General features: G+C 44.1%; 1 protein-coding gene across 5 annotated transcripts in view; it reads left to right on the forward strand.

Annotated features, from left to right (window-relative positions):
• Positions 1–10997, forward strand: part of MCF2L2 (MCF.2 cell line derived transforming sequence-like 2) — a 269424-nt gene extending 258427 nt beyond the window's left edge. For 4 of the 5 annotated variants that reach the window (XM_020879915.2, XM_070466334.1, XM_020879919.2 and 1 more), the window contains 3 exons: positions 2763–2851; positions 3241–3350; positions 3426–4704. In XM_020879915.2, the coding sequence (XP_020735574.2) occupies positions 2763–2851; positions 3241–3350; positions 3426–3561 (335 nt within the window). In that variant the 3' untranslated portion in view covers positions 3562–4704. Of the gene's footprint in view, positions 1–2762; positions 2852–3240; positions 3374–3425; positions 4705–5254 lie in introns of those variants that run through there. The other variant, XM_070466335.1, reaches the window with a different exon arrangement.
• The last annotated feature ends 4267 nt before the right edge of the window (positions 10998–15264 follow it).

A 15264-nucleotide genomic window follows, 5' to 3' on the forward strand; every position in this document is an offset into this window, starting at 1 on the left:
ATTGTAATTACTATGAACAGTAATCATAACAAGTGTTATTTATTAAATTCCATATTGCTTTATAAACACTTTTGCTAATTCTTACATCAACACTGCAAAATAAATATTATTATTTTAGAAACAAGGAAACTGATGCTCAGAGAGTTTAAGTGGCTTACCCAAGATCACACAGCTAGTGAATGAGGGGCAAAGTCAAAACTTTGGAGGTCTGACTGCCTCCAAAGCCCCTGCTCCTACCCCAGGCGATGGGCCTCTCATTCATTCACTGAGGTGCCTGGGACATGCCAGACTGATTCTGGGGTCCCCTCAGTGTTGCCACTTGAGTACTAAGACTTAGTACCCAAGACTCTTAGTACCACAGAGTCCATGGCCAGTGAATCTAGGAGAAAGGGATTCAATATGGAAATGACAAAGATACAGTAAAAGACTGCCCATGAGCTGCACCTTCCTCCCCTGCACAACCAGGGGCTTTGACTGAGGGATGTTCTCCAAGGCTTCTGGATTCTAAGAATTCTGGGTTCCTTCCAGGAGCCACAGGGGAGGCTAGGTGAATAGGATGTGGTTCCTACTGTCAGAGCCCAGGGCCCATGAAGAAGACATGTGAGGGCTCCACCCAGGGCAGATGTGGTTTGCCTCAGAAGAAATTCTCCCTCCAAGGGTATTGTGAGGAGAATGTGGGTGACAGAAGCCCCCTGCCCGCACCCATCCTGCAGGGCCGGCAGCAGAGAGGGGCCCAGCACCAGGTCGTCATATCACCCCAGGAGTTGCTTACCCTGAGGAATGGCTGGAACTTGTCCTCAGGGATTTCAGTTCCCATATTTCCTTCCAGCCTGCCATCACCCCAGGCTGGCTGCCCATGTTCTATGGCTGATGAGGCTTCGGGGCCCAGCCCCATCCCCAGTGGTACCTCTGGTGTCCTTCTGGGGTCCCTAGCGCCTGGCATTGTCTGGATCACTCACACCTCGGCCTCTGGAGACACAGCTCTGGGTCACACAGGGCTGGTCAAGAACATGGCTGCTCTGTTCCTCCCTAATAACCTTCCAGCACGACCACCATCCCTCTGTCCTCACTGTCTGCCCCTGGCCTAAGGCACCCAGGCTGGATGATCACTCTAAAGAAGCGTCTCTGGGGGTTCCTGTGAATGACCCGAAGTCACATCAGGAGGAGGGCAGTGGGAGGCACCTCCCAGGGCCAGGCTCTCCTCTGCTCCCCCCACCGCCTCCCAGGAGCCAGAATTAAACCAGCCTGTGCCCTTGCATCGGGTTTCCGGAGGCTGCCCCGCTGCTTCCCATGTTGCTTGCACAGCGCCCACTGCCCTCCTCTGGGGAGGACCCCAGGCCTCAGAACACAGTTAGGGGGGCCTCCAGACAGTAGGTTGGGAGCTACCACTTGCTGGCTGCTTGCTCCCAGAGATACTGTGCCCCACCCCACCCCACCTCAACTGCAGTCTCCTTCCACTCCCTCTCCTCTGCCAGTCCTCTGCCCAGAAGAGGGCCTCGCCCCAAAGCCCTCTCCCTGAATTCTAACCTGAACTAAAAACTCTCTCCTGTACACAGATTCCTGAAGGATCTGGAACTCAGCTGATGCTCAACCCAGGGCTCTGTTGGGTGGGCTCATTCTGCAGATGCTCACCTACCTAAGCTGACTTGGCAGCACTGTGGGGACAGGGATCATGTCTTTTAGAGCATAGGGTAAAGAGTAGGAACGTGTAGGGAATTCCCTGGCAGTCCAGTGATTGGGACTCTGAGCTCTCACTGCCCAGGGCCTGGGTTCAGTCCCTGTTTGGGGACATAAGATTTCACAAACCAAGCTGTGTGATTTTAAAAAAAAAAGTATAGATTCCAGCTGCAGTGTTTACAGTGCTTCCCTGATATCTCAATTGGTAAATTGCAATGCAGGAGACCAGGGTTCGATCCCTGGGTTGGGAAGATCCCCTGGAGAAGGGAAAGGCTACTCACTTCAGTATTCTGGCCTGGAGAATTCTATGGACTGTATAGTCCATGGGGTGGTAAAGAGTTGGATGTGACTTTCACTCACTTTCATGCAGTGTTTACAGGCCAAGAGAATTTACTCAACCTCATGATTAACCTCTTATCTCAGTTTCTCATCTGTAAAATAGGGCTAAGGTCCATACAGTTGTGTGAGGCTTCACTTCTGGTAAATGCCTGACATCCCAGCAGACACAGCAGGCTCAGTGTTTGGTGGGAGTGGCTGTTGCCCACAGTGTCTTTAACAGGCCTGGCAGGACCGGTGCACAGTGGTGCTGCTAACTGGTAAATGAATCTCACTGGAGAGAGAGGCAGGATGTTCTTACTATCCCTCTCATTCTCCCTCCGGGAGAGCAGTGACATTTGGCAGAGCCTGCCAAGGAGATGGGAAACAAGCAGTTATCAGCGGAGAGAAGGAGGTCAGGATGACAGGAGGGCGGGAAGGAGCGGAGGCAAGAGGGTCCTCAAGACAAAAAGACAATGACTTTTCTTGGAGGACAGGGAGTTGTGAGTACCATGTGGACACGTCTTCTCAGTCACAGTTACAGAATTTTGAGCGGGAACAGGTACCCTCCTCCTGGTCCAGGGGAAGCAGTCTTATCCTGGGAGAGGAGGGAGAGATGGGGAGAATGGGTTTCTGGGGACCTGTGCTGCCCACTCTATCCTGCCCTTGGGCTAGGGGGGAGGGGACGGAGTGGGGGAGTGGGGGGGGAGGGGAATGTCCTCCCACACCCTCCCCCACAGCAGGCCAAATTCTTCCCTTCCCTCTCTAAGGTTGCTCAAGCAGGGAGTGTATCTCCATGGAAACTTCTGTCAATTGTGAAGGTGCAGAAGATTTGGAAAAGGAGAACAGTGCCCTGAGCGTAACTTATTTCCTTCTTACTTCCTTCGTATTCTCCCTCACTCCTGTTCATCAGCGTCTACTGCCCGTTCTTTCTCTCCCCTTTTCCTTTCGTCCTCCTTTCACGATTCTCGCCCATAAGGACCCGGCTTAATCAAGGAAGCTGAGGTCACTGGATCTGCAAGGTGGCTCCCACACCACTCCCCACCCGCCACCCCCCATGCCCAGCCCAGCATGTGCCGCATCACCAGCTCCGTAGCATGCGCTGGTTTCGGCCAGAATTAGGGGCTCTTGCTGTGGGACCTGAGTGACCCCGTGGGAGAGTTGGGGTGGCCCCACCCTGCCAGCGGGAATCGCTGTGTGCATCTGACCCACCTCCCCAACACTGCATCGCTGTCCCTTCCCTTCCAGCTCTCGGGACTTTTTCGGTTGGATGACAGTTACGACGAGACCTCCAAGTCTGGTCAGCAGCAGGGAGAAAGCATCCGGGGAGAGAAAGAGGGCTGCCAAGAGGAGGACACGTGAGTGGAAAGCGGAAAGAAAAGTAAGCCAATTTGTTAGCAGTTGCTCCTCTGACTTTCTTCTTGGAATTTCAGGGCCATGAACAAAACTGAGGAGAGCCTTGGGATGTCTACTGGCTTGCTCGCCCCTGTTGGGGAGGCCAGTTTCCCCCGAGCTGAGGCATTGCGGGCCCAGGAAGGGAGCCTGAGGCCGCCCTCCGCGGAGAACTGATACTCTTTCCAGACCACCGAGCAGCCCCGGCCGATTGTATTCCGTGGAGTCGCTTCTGTGGGCGCGGAGCAGAAGCAGCAAAGGGATGTCACAGCCCACAGATCCGCTGTCCTGCCAGGGGGCGACTGGACCATCTCCCCGGAGCCTGAGGAGCGGTCCACGTCTGCGCGGGGAGCCTCGGGCTGTTCTACGCGCTGCCGCGCGAGCCCAGGGCCTCGGAACAGACCCCTTGGAGAACCTGCAGATGCCGATACGCGCCCGCGCAGGGACAGGGCGCAGAGTCCGTGGAAAACCTTGCGCCCCTCTAGACGCGCCTAGAGTGCGGACTTCGCGGAGAATCTCTAGCTGCTCCACACGTGCGCCTCCGGAGGTTAGGGATCCAGTCCTGGAGAGCTGAGCCCAGGGTTTCTGAATGTTGGCACTTTTGACTTTGGGATAACTGCTATGGGGGCTCTCTTGGGCATTGTAGAATGTTTAGGGGCATCTCTGGCCTCTATCCCCTAGATGCCAGAGACACCTCCCACCCAACTCACCCAAATTAAGACAATCAAAACATGCCTTCAGACATTGCCAAATTTCTGCTGGGGCGGGAGTGGAGAGCTAGGTTGAGAACCTCTGATCCGAGCCGCTCAAACTCCACAGGGCAGCCCTGCGCTCTTCTCCCCAAATCCCCAGAGAATGTTAACTGTGATACTTGCGTTACTTTGTTCCAGGGTTTCCTTTTAGTGAAGGCTGGCTACAAGTTAACTTCTGAGATATTTACGTTTAGATTTATTAGTTTTTAAATTAGCTTCATTTATCTTCAGTAATTTTAGTTTTATTAGTTAATATTCATTTTGTTTTTAGTTTTTTCTTTATTTAATCTAATAGCTTTGAAGCTACCTGTTTATAACTATTTGGTCTTACTTGGTTCCTTAGTTTCTGAGTTATTTTCAGTTACTCATTTATAGTTACTTTGTTTTGAGTTATGTATTTACAAATTAGTTACCTTTAGCATTATTTATTTTTAATTATCTATCTTTGCAATTGTTAATATCTGAGTTATTTTCATGTTTATTCTATTCTTAATTATTGGCAATTTGGGGATTGTTTATTTTTACAGCTACTTATTTGACTAGTAAACATTCACTGGAAGTTTTTTAATTGCTTTATTTATTTTCAGAATACAATACCTGTAGTTATTTTAGGGCTTTCTCCCTAGTTATTTAGTTTTAGAGTTACCTATATTCACAGTAATTTATTTTCATTTATTTTAGAGTCTGGGTTATTTTTACATTCATTTGTTTGGAGAGTTTTAGTTATTAATATGTGGTTTTAAATTATTTTCAGTTGTTGCATCTTAAGCATTATATTTTGAGTCTCTTACTTTCAGAACTTTTGAGATATTTAGTTTTTAAGTTATTTTCAGAGTTACTTTCTCTCAGTCGTTTCTTTTCAGTCATGTCTTTGTCATTCAAGTTTTTTTCTATTTTGTATTTTTCATTATTTTCAGTTTTATTTACAGAATTATTTAGTATTTCTTTAGAATTATTTAATCCATGAATCAGGATACAATCAAGAGAAACACTATACTAGTTATTTTAACAGAAAGAATTTAATATAAGGAAGTACTATCCAGTTACTGGAAATTTCAATGGGGGGGAAAAGTGATAATCAGATATCATGACGATTTTAACTTCTCTGCTGGCATCAGGAAAGACCAAGGAGTTGTGAAGATGAGCAAGAGGTCCCTGGGTCCAGTTGGGGGAGTCAGATGTGGAAATAGATGATGACAACGCTGTGTGACACACGAGTCTGCCGCTATGTGATGAGGCCGGTTATGGAAGTGTTCGGAAGATGGTAAACTGCAGCTACTGCAACTGAAATGCAATTTTGAAATTTTTAGACTTCTTAAAAACCAGAAAAATAATAGAGGCTGAATCTTCTGTGAATGAAATTTGTGTCATCTTTCTATTTAGGTAGATGAACCAAAACCTTCAGATAAATCCTCCAGCCTCCTTTCATGAATACTAGTTGCTCAATTCATCATGTCCCCTGTTGCCCACTAGAGGGCGTCATTTCAGCAGGTTGCTTAAGATTGGGAATGCTGTACAGTTCAGTTCAGTCGTTCAGTCGCTCAGTCGTGTCCGACTCTTTGAGACCCCATTTATGAATCGCAGCACGCCAGGCCTCCCTGTCCTTCACCAACTCCCGGAATCCACCCAAACCCGTGTCCATCGAGTCGGAGATGCCACCCAGCCATCTCATCCTCTGTCGTCCCCTTCTCCTCCTGCCCTCAATCCCTCCCATCATCCGGGTCTTTTCCAAAGAGTCACCTCTTCGCATGAGGTAGCCAAAGTACTGGAGTTTCAGCTTCAGCATCAGACCTTCCAATAAACACCCAGGACTGATCTTTAGGATGGACTGGTTGGATCTTCTTGCAGTCCAAGGGACTCTCAAGAGTCTTCTCCAACACCACAATTCAAAAGCATCAATTCTTCGGCGCTCAGCTTTCTTCACCCTCCAACTCTCACATCCATACATGACCACTGGAAAAACCATAGCCTTGACTAGACGGACCTTTGTTGGCAAAGAATGCTGTAGCCCCAGTGAAAGTGCTCTGGTATAGGAACTGTAAAATCTGGCCAGAGTCTGTGTCCACAGTAAAGAACAACCATGCATTATGAAATGATTAGAAAAGTTAGAGATATTCTAAACCAGCATTTCCCAGAGTATATTTTGCAGAATAGGCAGAAGAATGTAAGAGTTCAATGAGTTAATCCTACAATGAAAAAGAATTATCTAAAAATAAATATACTTTACAAGTAGTACATATTACTGTCTTGGTTTATCCGAACTAGTAAATTAAAGGAGCTGAGAACTCTTTCGAGAAGAAAGTCTGTATATTTTTGTTAAACTCATGATTTCCCAAACTTATTTGACCACAGAACCCTTTTCTTTGTGAAATACACCATCCAATGTGTATTAGTAAAAGGAAAGATTCTGCTATAACAAAGAGATCCAGCAATATAGTGACTAAAGAGTATTTCTGTCTGTGAAACAGCCTGGGTTGAGCTTGCAGTCTGCTCTGCTTCACATGATCATTTGGTGTCCAGGTTCCTCCTTTCTGGTTTTTCTACCATCCCCTAGAGCATTGTCTTGGTCTACACAGTCAAAAGCAAATTTCAGGAATATCCAGCTTCCATCTTGCAGGAAGGAAAAAGAACTTGGGGGATATGTATATGCAATGTTTTAAGGCCCAGCCTGCAAGTAGCACAAAAAATATTTTCTTATATACCCTTAGTGAAAGCTGTGTTGAATGGCCACACCGAGCTCCAGTAGGGGTTGAGAAGCCACTGCCCAGCTACAGCTTTACTGCTGTGTGTCTGTGTAACCCAGCCAGCCTGCAGCAGAGGAGAAACTAGAATCCAGGTCTTCTGACTCTTAGGCAAGGAGTCTAAGTTACCACACTAGCATTTGCTTATCAGTCAAGTATGAGTCGACTCACTGGAGAAGACTCTGGTACTAGGAAAGACTGAAGGCAAAAGGAAAAGAGGTTGGCAGAGGATGAGATGGTTGGATAGCATCACTGACTTAATGGACATGAATTTGTCTGGGAGATAGTGAGGGACAGGGAGGCCTGGCATGCTGCAGCACATGGAGTTGCAAAGAGTTGGAGAAAACTTAGTGACTGAACAAAAACAGCAACAAACATTAAGTGTCTCTTGAATTCCAAGTTCATTGTCAAATAAGAATAGAATGCTTTTAAAAATATAGTTTCACCAATCCTCTATAAAATATTTGTCAACTGCATCTTTAATCTGGCAGCAGTTTTTATGAATAAGCTTTTCAAATATGGCTGTTATTAAGAGCAAGAATTGTAGGATCGTGACTACAGTCATGTAATTAAAAGACATCCAATCCTTGGAAGCAATGATGTGACAAATCCAGACAATGTATTAAAAAGCAGAGATATCAATTTGCTGACAAAGGCCTTTATAATCAAAGTTATGGTTTTTCCAGTAGTCATGTGTGGATGTAAGAGTAGGTTCATAAAGAAGGCTGAGCACCAAAGAATTGGTGCTTTTGAACTGTGGTGCTGGAGAAGACTCTTGAGAGTCCCTTGGACTGCAAGGAGATCAAACTAGTCAATCTTAAAGTAAATCAACCCTGAATACTCATTGGAAGGACTGATAACTGAAGCTGAAGCGCAAATACTTTGGCCACCTGATGCAAAGAGCTGACTCATTGGAAGTGACCCTGATTCTGGGAAAGCTTGAAGGCAAAAGGAGAAGGGGACAGTAGAGAATGAGATGGTTAGATAGCATCACAGACTCAATGGACATGAATTTGAGCAAACTTGGGGAGATAGTGGAGGACAAAGGAGCCTGGCATACTACAGTCCATAGGGTTGCAAAGACTTGGACACAACTTTGAGACTCAACAACAACCATAATATTTTAATTTGCCAGAGACCATTTACCATGGAAATTAACAAAAGGAACAGAGTAGAAAATCTTGAAATGGACCCAAATACATCTCAGAATTTACACTACAAAAAAAAAAGGCACTTCAAATTAGTTCTGAACCAAAAAGATAAATTATGTGTAAAAGTGGTATTTGGACCTCTGGATAGCAATATGGAAAAAACAATAATAAGTTTATCTCAGCCCTTATAATCATTCATATTGATGCCCAAAACTCAGCCTTTGTGCACCAATGCCAAATCAAATCTCTAAGACAAGAGTTTGGGATGAAGTAGAAAAGGATAGCTTTACTGCATTGCCAGTCAAAGGGGGACACAGCAGGCTCAGGCCTCTCAAAAACTGTGTGTCCCCAACCCAGAGGGACTTGGTAAGGAGTTTTTTAGCAATGATTTAAGGACAGAGTTACTGATAAAGATTAGGGTGTGTGCAGGACCTACATACCTTTAGTCTGGCCTTTGGTAGTCTTTTGAAGAGCTTCTCTGTTTCCTTTAATCTGGGGTGAGGAATGCTAACATCTTCCATTTGCTGGTATTTTCAGTTCTATAAAGAGCTCAAAGATATTGTTATGTGTATCCCTTAAGATAGAACCAAGACCCTGCCTCAAGGCTATAGTATTGTTTCTTGACTGCTCCTCTCTTGCCTCTGCATCCCCTTTTCCCTGAATAGCAACTGTTTGAAAAGCTTCCATGCCCAGTGGCCCCACAGGGTCTTTCTTGGTTTCACTGTTGCTCAAATGTGTGGCTTAAAGAAATCATGAAAATCATAACATTGTAAAAAGAACCTTGAATGGAACAAAGTCTTTCTAGGCAAAAACTGAAACCGGAAGCTAGAAAGGAAAAATTTGACAAATTAAGCTATGCAAAAGGCAAAAACTTATATGTATAAAAAGGAAAAGTTGAAACTCAAAAGGTAAATGCATTTTCAAAACATGTGGCACAAGACTAGATTCTTTGGTGTATTATATAAAGAGCTTTTACAAATCAATAACAATGGAAAAAGAAATAGGCAAAGGGTGTGAATATACATAGGAAAAAAATTCAAAATCCAGTAAATAGATGATAAGAGGCCAAACAATATCATTTTTCATTATCAGAGTGCCCAACATTTAAAACTTTGATAATACCCAGTGATGGAGAAGGTATAGGAAAACCAGCACCCTCATGTGTTGTTGGTAGGAGTGTAAATTAGTGCTAGCATTTTAGAAGGCAATTTGTAACAGTTTTCAAAATTTAAAACAAGTATATTATTTGATCGAGCAATTCCTCTTCTAGAAATTTATTTTAATGATATACTCATACAAATGAACAAAGAATTATATGTACAGGGCTCATTTTAGGTTTACTTTTAAGAGGAAAATGAGTGGTGAGAAATGGGAAGCAACCTAATGTGGTAGTGTTACATTTTATCCCCAAATTTGAAACAGGAAGGGGGCACAACCTCCAAAAGAATGACATGGCCTGAGGACATGATATAAACTGATCAGAACCAACTAGATCCAAGATGGCAGGTGAGTCGACTTCCACTTGACTTGAGCCTCAGTGTACGCTCATTGTAACATCAGTACTCTAAATGACATATCGCAGGTGCCATGATGGCTCCAAAGATGACCTTTAATAGGTCAAAAAGTGGGTACTTGCCCAATTCCTGGAAATCCCCCTTCCCCCAAATAGCTGGAATACTCAGCCCACTCAGCCTATGAAATTATTTACCCCGTAAAACCTGACAACACTGTACCCTGGTGCCTCCCTCTCCTCTCTTGCCTTCTGAGATGGTCTGTACTCTATATGGGGTATGTTTCCTCCCTGAGCAAATCTTCTTTCAGTTTACTATGGTTTGCTCTTGAATTTTTTCCTGCACTAAGCCAAGAATCCACACTTGGTGACTGTCTCAGGGACTCAGACGTAACCTGGGATGTGACCATTTTCCTGCACCTCACTCTTTTTCTTGCAACAAGTTGAGACTCCTCCCTTCAAAGAGTGCAGTAAAATAGCCCTCCCTTTAAGTGTGGCTGTACTAGTGACTGTAATAAACAGAATGTGGTGTGAGTGATGCTCCTTGCCTTTCAAGACTGCGTTATAAAAGCCATTGTGAATTCTACCTTGTTCTCCCTGTTGGATTAGTTACTGGAGAAGAAGCTAGCTGCCATATGGAGAGGACACTGAAACAGCCCGAAGGAGAGATTTGAGTGGTAGGAACTGAAGCCTCTGGTCAGCAGCCATGTGTGAGCTACCTGGGAAGTTAGATTCTCCAGCTTTAGTCGAGTCTTCTGATGGCTTCAGCTCCAGCTGACATCTTGGCTGAAACTTCATAAGAGACCCAGACCCAGAAGAACCCACGGAAACCATCCTTGAATTTATTACCAGAGGGTCATGAGATAACAAGTGTTTGCTGTTTTAAGCTCCTAAATTTTGTTAACAATAAATTAAAAATATATTAAATAATTTAAAAACTGGCTGATAAAGTATTATACTGACATGCAATGAAATTCTATGTAGCTATTAACAATAATACTATGGAGAAAGCTAGAAAGAGCAATTTCCCCACACTTGCAAGAGCAGAAAATCTGGAAAATATGCAAATTCACAACTTTTGTGGACCATGAGAGAGCTGAGTTCACAGGGCAGCCATATAACCTGAAGTCCAAGGAAAGACAGGCACCTGCACAGAGAGAGAGAAGTCCAGCTCTTGCCAACGTGGAGCAGGCAGTGCTACATGTTGGCAAGGAGAGTTCAGCTAAATTTGTTAGTGGCCTAGTGTGAGCTTGCAAGATAAAATTGAAATCCACAGATGTAACGAAAATTTGCATTCAGTAGCAGACTGAGTGGTGTAACTGGGCACTCTAACACACACACACACACACACACACACACACACACACAAATTAGTGAAAGTCCTGAGAAAGCATCCTTCCCGGCATAGCCCAGGAGAGAGGAATACTAGCTGCTGCAGGAAATACAGGAAACAATACTCGGATCCTATTTCTAACAGAACAAAAGCAGATCCAACTGCTCAAGAACAGGGGTGATAAATACAGACTTACAGGCTGGTAAGCCCAACAGCAGTCGGGGAAAGAGAACAGAATGAAAACCGTACCTCTGATCCTGGGAGAGAGGTGGGCATATGTGCTGGGGGAAGGATAGAAACAGTTCGAAGGTCACACTCCCTCGAAACCCAGGGACGGAGTGCCTGCCTGACTGAGACTTAATCAGAACAGAGCACCTGCTGGCTTAGTGCCCAGCACGAGACTAACAAGCAGTGACTATCAGTAACAGTGGAATCTGCCAGGAGAGCTAAAAAGCGTGGAGAGACTCTGACACATACCAGGGAAGACCTAAAGCTGAGGTGGAGCACACACTGAGAAAGCATTTGAGCAAGCAAGGCCATACCTTAAACACAGGTAACACTTGAGTAATTTGATGTATGTGGTGTACTTAGGGTAACTGTGGCAACAACTGACAAAAGGAGTGAAGACTGCAAGAAATGGTAATCACATGAGTTAGTTTTTTTTTAAATTTAAAGAATTTTTTAAAATATTTTATTTATTTTTTAATCTATTTGTCTACATCGGGTCTTAGTTGCAGCATGCAGATCTTCTGCTGCAGTGCAGGACTCTCTAGTGGCACTCGGGCTCCACCGCATACAAGCTGAGCTGCTCTGCAGCTTGTGGGACCTTAGTTTCCCCAACCCAGGATCAAACTCACATCCCCTGAATTGCAAGACAGAGTCTCAACTTCTGGACTTCCAGGGAAGTCCCTATGAGTAAGTATGGAAGCCTCTTATCCCCCCCTTATCATTTACCTCTCCTTAAAAGATAATTGATTATTTAAATAAAAATAGAATAACAATATGTTGTGGGATTCATTACATCTACTGAATTAAAATGTATGATAAGACAACAGAAGTGAAGAGGGAAGAAATGGAAGTAAACTGTTGTAAGATTCTTCTGTGTGAAGTGGTATAAAATCATGTGAAGGTACACTGTGATACCTTGAAGATATATACCCTAAACTCTAAAGCAAACACGAGAGTTTTTGCTTTATGAGATAATATTAGTCACAACATGACAGTTACAACTAATAAGTCAACAGATGAGATAACATGGAATTTTAAAAAGTAACTAACCAAGAGTTGATAAGAGAAAGAGGAGAAAGGAAACCAAGAATGGGCAGGAAAAAATAGAAAACAGTTGCCAAGATGGTAGATATAAAGGTAACTACATCAGCAATCTCAGGAGGGCCGAGAGGAGCTACTCCACGTTCAAGGTCAGGAGGGGCGGCCGTGAGGAGATACCCCTCATCCAAGGTAAGGAGCAGCAGCTGCGCTTTGCTGGAGCAGCTGTGAAGAGATACCCCACGTCCAAGGTAAGAGAAACTCAAGTAAGATGGTAGGTGTTGTGAGAGGGCATCAGAGGGCAGACACACTGAAACCATAATCACAGGAAACTAGCCAATCTGACCACACGGACCACAGTCTTGTCTAACTCAATGAAACTAAGCCATGCTGTGTGGGGCCACCCAAGACGGAAGGGTCATGGTGGAGAGGTCTGACAGAATGTGGTCCACTGGAGAAGGAAATGACAAACCACTTCAGTATTCTTGCCTTGAGAACCCCATGAACAGTATGAAAAGGCAAAAAGATAGGACACTGAAAGATGAACTCTCCAGGTCAGTAGGTGCCCAGTATGCTACTGGAGATCAGTGGAGAAATAACTCGAGAGAGAATGAAGGGATGGAGCCAAAGCAAAACAATACCCAGTTGTGGATGTGACTGGTGATAGAAGCAAGGTCCGATGCTATGAAGAGCAATATTGCATAGGAACCTGGAATGTTAGGTCCATGAATCAAGGCAAATTGGAAGTGGTCAAACAGGAGATGGCAAGAGTGAATGTCGACATTCTAGGAATCAGTGAACTAAGATGGATTGGAATGGGTGAATTTAACTCAGATGACCATTATATCTATTACTGTGGGCAGGAATCCCTTAGAAAAAATGGAGTAGCCATCATGGTCAACAAAAGAGGCCAAAATGCAGTACTTGGATGCAATCTCAAAAATGACAGAATGATCTCTCTTCGTTTCCAAGGCAAACCATTCAGTATCACGGTAGTCCAAGCCTATGCCCCAATCAGTAACGCTGAAGAAGCTGAATGGTTCTATGAAGACCTACAAGACCTTTTAGAACTAACACCCAAAAAAGATGTCCTTTTCATTATAGGGAACTGGAATGCAAAAGTAGGAAGTCAGGAAACACCTGGAGTAACAGGCAAATTTGGCCTTGGAGTACAGAATGAAGCAGGGCAAAGATTAATAGAGGTTTGCCAAGAGAATGCACTGGTCATAGCAAACACCCTCTTCCAACAACACAAGAGAAGACTCTGCACATGGACATCACCAGACGATTGACACCAAAATCAGATTGATTATATTCATTGCAGCCAAAGATGGAGAAGCTCTATACAGTCAGCAAAAACAAGACCGGGAGCTGACTGTGGCTCAGATCATGAACTCCTTATTGCCAAATTCAGACTGAAATTGAGGAAAGTAAGGAAAACCACTAGACCATTCAGGTATGACCTAAATCAAATCCCTTACAATTATACAGTGGAAGTAAGATATAGATTTAAGGGACTAGATCTGATAGACAGAGTGCCTGATGAACTATGGACGGAGGTTCATGACATTGTATAGGAGACAGGGATTAAGACCACCCCCATGAAAAAGAAATGTAAAAAAGCAAAATGGCTGTCTGAGGAGGCCTTACAAATAGCTGTGAAATGAAGAGAAGTGAAAAGCAAAGGAGAAAAGGAAAGATATTCCCATCTGAATGCAGAGTTCCAAAGAATAGCAAGGAGAGATAAGAAAGCCTTCCTCAGTGATCAGTGCAAAAAAATAGAGGAAAACAATAGAATGGGAAAGACCAGAGATCTCGTCAAGAAAATTAGAGATACCAAGGGAACATTTCATGCAAAGATGGGCTCGATAAAGGACAGAAATGGTATGGACCTAACAGAAGCAGAAGATATTAAGAAGAGGTGGCAAGAATACACAGAAGAACTGTACAAAACAGATCTTCATGACCAGATAGTCATGATGGTGTGATCTCTCACCTAGAGCCAGATATCCTGGAATGTAAAGTCAAGTGGTCCTTAGGAAGCATCATTATGAACAAAGCTAGTGGAGGTGATGGAATTCCAGTTGAGCTATTTCAAATCCTAAAAGATGATGCTGTGAAAGTGCTTAACTCAATATGCCAGCAAATTTGGAAAACTCAGCAGTGGCCACAGGACTGGAAAAGGTCAGTTTTCATCCCAGTCCCAAAGAAAGGCAATGCCAAAGAATGCTTGAACTATCGCACAATTGCACTCATCTCACATGCTAGTAAAGTAATGCTTAAAATTCTCCAAGCCAGGCTTCAGCAATACATGAACCTTGAACTTCCAGTTGTTCAAGCTGGTTTTAGAAAAGGCAGAGGAACCAGAGATCAAATTGCCAACATCCGCTGGATCATAAAAAAAGCAAGAGAGTTCCAGAAAAACATCTATTTCTGCTTTATTGACTATGCCAAAGCCTTTGACTGTGTGGATCACAACAAACTGTGGAAAATTCTTAAAGAGGTGGGAATACCAGACCATCTGACCTGTCTATTGAGAAACCTGTATGCAGGTCAGGAAGCAACAGTTAGAACTGGACATGGAACAACAGACTGGTTCCAAATTGGGAAAGGAGTACGTCAAGGCTGTATATTGTCATCACCCTGCTTATTTAACTTATATGCAGAGTACATCATGAGAAACGCTGGGCTGGATGAAGCACAAGCTGGAATCAAGATTACCGGGAGTAATATCAATAACCTCAGATATGCATATGAAACCACCCTTATGGCAGAAAGTGAAGAGGAACTAAAAAGCCTCTTGATGAAAGTGAAAGAGGAGAGTGAAAAAGTTGGCTTAAAGCTCAACATTCAGAAAACTAAGATCATGGCATCCGGTTCCATCACTTCATGGGAAATAGATGGGGAAACAGTGGGAAAAATGGCAGACTTTATTTTTTTGGGTTGCAAAATCACTGCAGATGGTGATTGCAGCCATGAAATTAAAAGACGCTTACTCCTTGGAAGGAAAGTTATGACCAACCTAGATAGCCTATTTAAAAGCCGACACATTACTTTGCCAACAAAGGTCCATCTAGTCAAGGCTATGGTTTTTCCAGTAATCATGCATGGATGTGAGAGTTGGATG

Source organism: Odocoileus virginianus, chromosome 4 (assembly GCF_023699985.2).
Source record: "Odocoileus virginianus isolate 20LAN1187 ecotype Illinois chromosome 4, Ovbor_1.2, whole genome shotgun sequence".
NCBI lineage: Eukaryota > Metazoa > Chordata > Mammalia > Artiodactyla > Cervidae > Odocoileus > Odocoileus virginianus.